At 60.8% G+C, this 2,998-nt stretch overlaps 1 protein-coding gene across 1 annotated transcript; it reads left to right on the forward strand.

Annotated features, from left to right (window-relative positions):
* Positions 1 to 714: 714 nt before the first annotated feature.
* On the forward strand, positions 715 to 2,692 carry HAND2 (heart and neural crest derivatives expressed 2; the record flags this gene model as incomplete). The annotated part of the gene is made up of 2 exons (XM_081090700.1): positions 715 to 1,269; positions 2,594 to 2,692. 2 exons carry the CDS (start codon positions 715 to 717, stop codon positions 2,690 to 2,692), a joined length of 654 nt encoding a protein of 217 aa, XP_080946826.1.
* Positions 2,693 to 2,998: the final 306 nt, after the last annotated feature.

The raw sequence follows: 2,998 nt of genomic DNA on the forward strand, positions 1-2,998 counted from the left end.
CTCCGAGGGAGCCCGAGAGGAGCGAGGACACGTAGCTCGCAGCTAAAATCACATTCAGGACCACAACCACCACCGTCCAAAATTTCATTAAAACAATAAGCGCCCAAGAACCCAGATCCGGCTGGTGGGGGGAGGGGAAGGGGCGGGAAGGGGAGGGTCGCACGGAGGTAGCTTCGCGCTGAGCAGTCGACCCCGCCGCCTCCCTGCAGAGCCGGGCCGGCTCCTCCACCGGCGGCTCGGACTCGCCCCCGGACTCCAAGTTAACGTCGGTGCCAGGAGCGCGGCCGGGGCGCCGAGCCCGGCGACTCCGCGGAGCAGCCTCGCGGGAGCCCGGGCACTTTTGCATGAGCACCGGAAGATTCGGCGTCTCCGCAGCAGCTCGGGAAGCAGGAGCGGGCGCGCGGGCCGTGGAGCCAGGCGGGAGCCGGCGGCGGCGGCGGCGGCGGCCAAGGGCGCACGGTGCCGGGACCAGCTCGCCGCGCCCCATGGGGAGCCGGCGGCCGCAGCGCTGCTGAGGCGGGCCCGGCCGGCCAGGCGGGGGGCCGGGGCCCGGGCTGCAGCACCCCCCTCTGCGGCTGCCGGGCCGGCCCGGGCGCCCGGGGGTTGGGGGGTGGGGGGTGGGGGAGGCCGCCCAGCGCCGAAGCAGGGGCCCGGGTCGAGGGCGCTGCGGGGCTGCGCGCACGCTGGGGCGCGTGGAGGGGCGCGGAGGGCGAGATGAGTCTGGTCGGGGGCTTCCCCCACCACCCGGTGGTGCACCATGAAGGCTATCCGTTCGCCGCTGCCGCCGCCGCCGCTGCCGCCGCCGCCGCCAGCCGCTGCAGCCACGAGGAGAACCCCTACTTCCACGGCTGGCTCATCGGCCACCCCGAGATGTCGCCCCCCGACTACAGCATGGCCCTGTCCTACAGCCCGGAGTATGCCAGCGGCGCCGCCGGCCTGGACCACTCCCATTACGGGGGGGTACCGCCGGGCGCCGGGCCCCCGGGCCTGGGGGGGCCGCGCCCGGTGAAGCGCCGGGGCACCGCCAACCGCAAGGAGCGGCGCAGGACTCAGAGCATCAACAGCGCCTTCGCCGAACTGCGCGAGTGCATCCCCAACGTGCCTGCGGACACCAAACTCTCCAAGATCAAGACGCTGCGCCTGGCCACCAGCTACATCGCCTACCTCATGGACCTGCTGGCCAAGGACGACCAGAACGGCGAGGCGGAGGCCTTCAAGGCGGAGATCAAGAAGACAGATGTGAAAGAAGAGAAGAGGAAGAAGGAGCTGGTTAGTACCAGGGGGCAGGGGGCCGTGGGGGTGCGGGCTGCGGGGAACCGGTGCTCCCCGTCTCTTTCCAAATGGGCTGAGCAATGGCATCCCGCTTTCTTCGGCTGCGTCCTGAGCCAGGTTGTTTGCACGGGGTTGTGTGAGGGCTGCGGTGGGGGAGGGTGTCAGCCAGAGGAGGAGGTTAAGAGAGGTGCTTGGCGCTGGTGATCTTCCCTCCAGGTTATCGTTGCTTCCCCCAAGCACTTAGGACCGACCTCGCAGACTCAGGGTCGCGACTGATCTTCCGATGCCCTGGCCCGGACACCTCATTTCGTGTCCTTTAGAATCTTCATTTGGCCTCCAATCCGATGCTTTCAGATATTAAAAAGAAAAAGGTCGCCCCCAAACTCTCAATTCTAATTATTTCACTATTGATTCCATTTCCACCTCTTGAGAAGGAGGCTGCCACTGTTTCTGAGAGAGTTTTATGGTCGTTCTTACTGTGCTCCGGAAGATGTAAAGGTAAACATACAATGAGTACTTTTAACTTCAAAATGCAGCTCCAGTTTCTCTTCCGCCATGAGGTTAAAACGTAGTTTATCAGATGAATACATTCCATGGGTATTTCTGTTTTCTTTTCATTGCCCTGCATATTTTAAGACACATAGTAAATATCACTGTGATCATTGTTATTGTTGTTAACCGTAACACAAAATTATAACTGAAAATTAGTTTTCTCAAGTTCCTACCGAGTGCCCTGAGGGTGGTGGGGTTCAGAGCGGGGGCTTTTGCCAAAAAGGGCCTGGAAAATTGAGTGTTTCTTCTTTGGGGCCCAAGGCGCTCTAGTCGCTGCATAAACGAGTGACCTCTAGAATAACCAGGGATTTCAGAGGCCTGGAGGAGAGGCACAGCGGAGCTGGGGGCTAGAAAACCTCCGGCCCACAGGCCCAAGCCAGGGTGAGGGAACTTCTCCCCATCTTCCTGAGAGCATGGATCTGGGATTGCAATTGAAGACAGGGAAACCATATTTAGCCAACCCCGGCTAAGGGCCCCCAGCTCCTCCATAAGCGACTTGCAAACCGGTTGTTGTTTATAAACGTGCGGATTCGGTAGTTGAGTATTGCAGGCGCTTGGCGGCCTGTGCGGTAGCTAGGGCGGTAGCTAGGGCAGCGCCAGTCTTCGTAGCTCTTGTGCAGGGACTACGACTTAAAACCATTTTTCTTCCCATCTCTTCCTCGGTCTCATTGTCTCTCTGAGCCCAGGGAGCGCGGGGGTGATGTGGAACCAGGTCTCCCCTCTGAATTTCTCTTTCCACTTTTCTCCCCCTCGCCTCCCCTCTGTCCAGAATGAAATCTTGAAAAGCACAGTGAGCAGCAACGACAAGAAAACCAAAGGCCGGACAGGCTGGCCGCAGCACGTCTGGGCCCTGGAACTCAAGCAGTGAGGAAGAGGAGAAGGAGGAGATGGAGGAGGAGGAGGAGGAGGAGGAGGAGGAGGAGGAGGAGGAGGAGGAGGAGGAGGAGAGCGTGAGTGAGCTGGGGCCCAGGAGCCAGATGCAGACCCAGGACTCGGGGCAAGCTCTCCGTGCTCGGCTCTGAGGACTACTTGCATTTGGAATCATCCGGTTTATTTATGTGCAATTTTCCTCCCCACTCTTTGCCCCGCTATGAGGCGTCCGCTCCCCACCTCCCCCTCCAAAAAATAGTGGATATTTGAAGAAAAGCATTCCAGATTTTAATATGAAGAGGAC

Source organism: Myotis nattereri, assembly GCF_964212035.1.
Source record: "Myotis nattereri genome assembly, chromosome: 5".
Taxonomy (NCBI): Eukaryota; Metazoa; Chordata; class Mammalia; order Chiroptera; family Vespertilionidae; genus Myotis; species Myotis nattereri.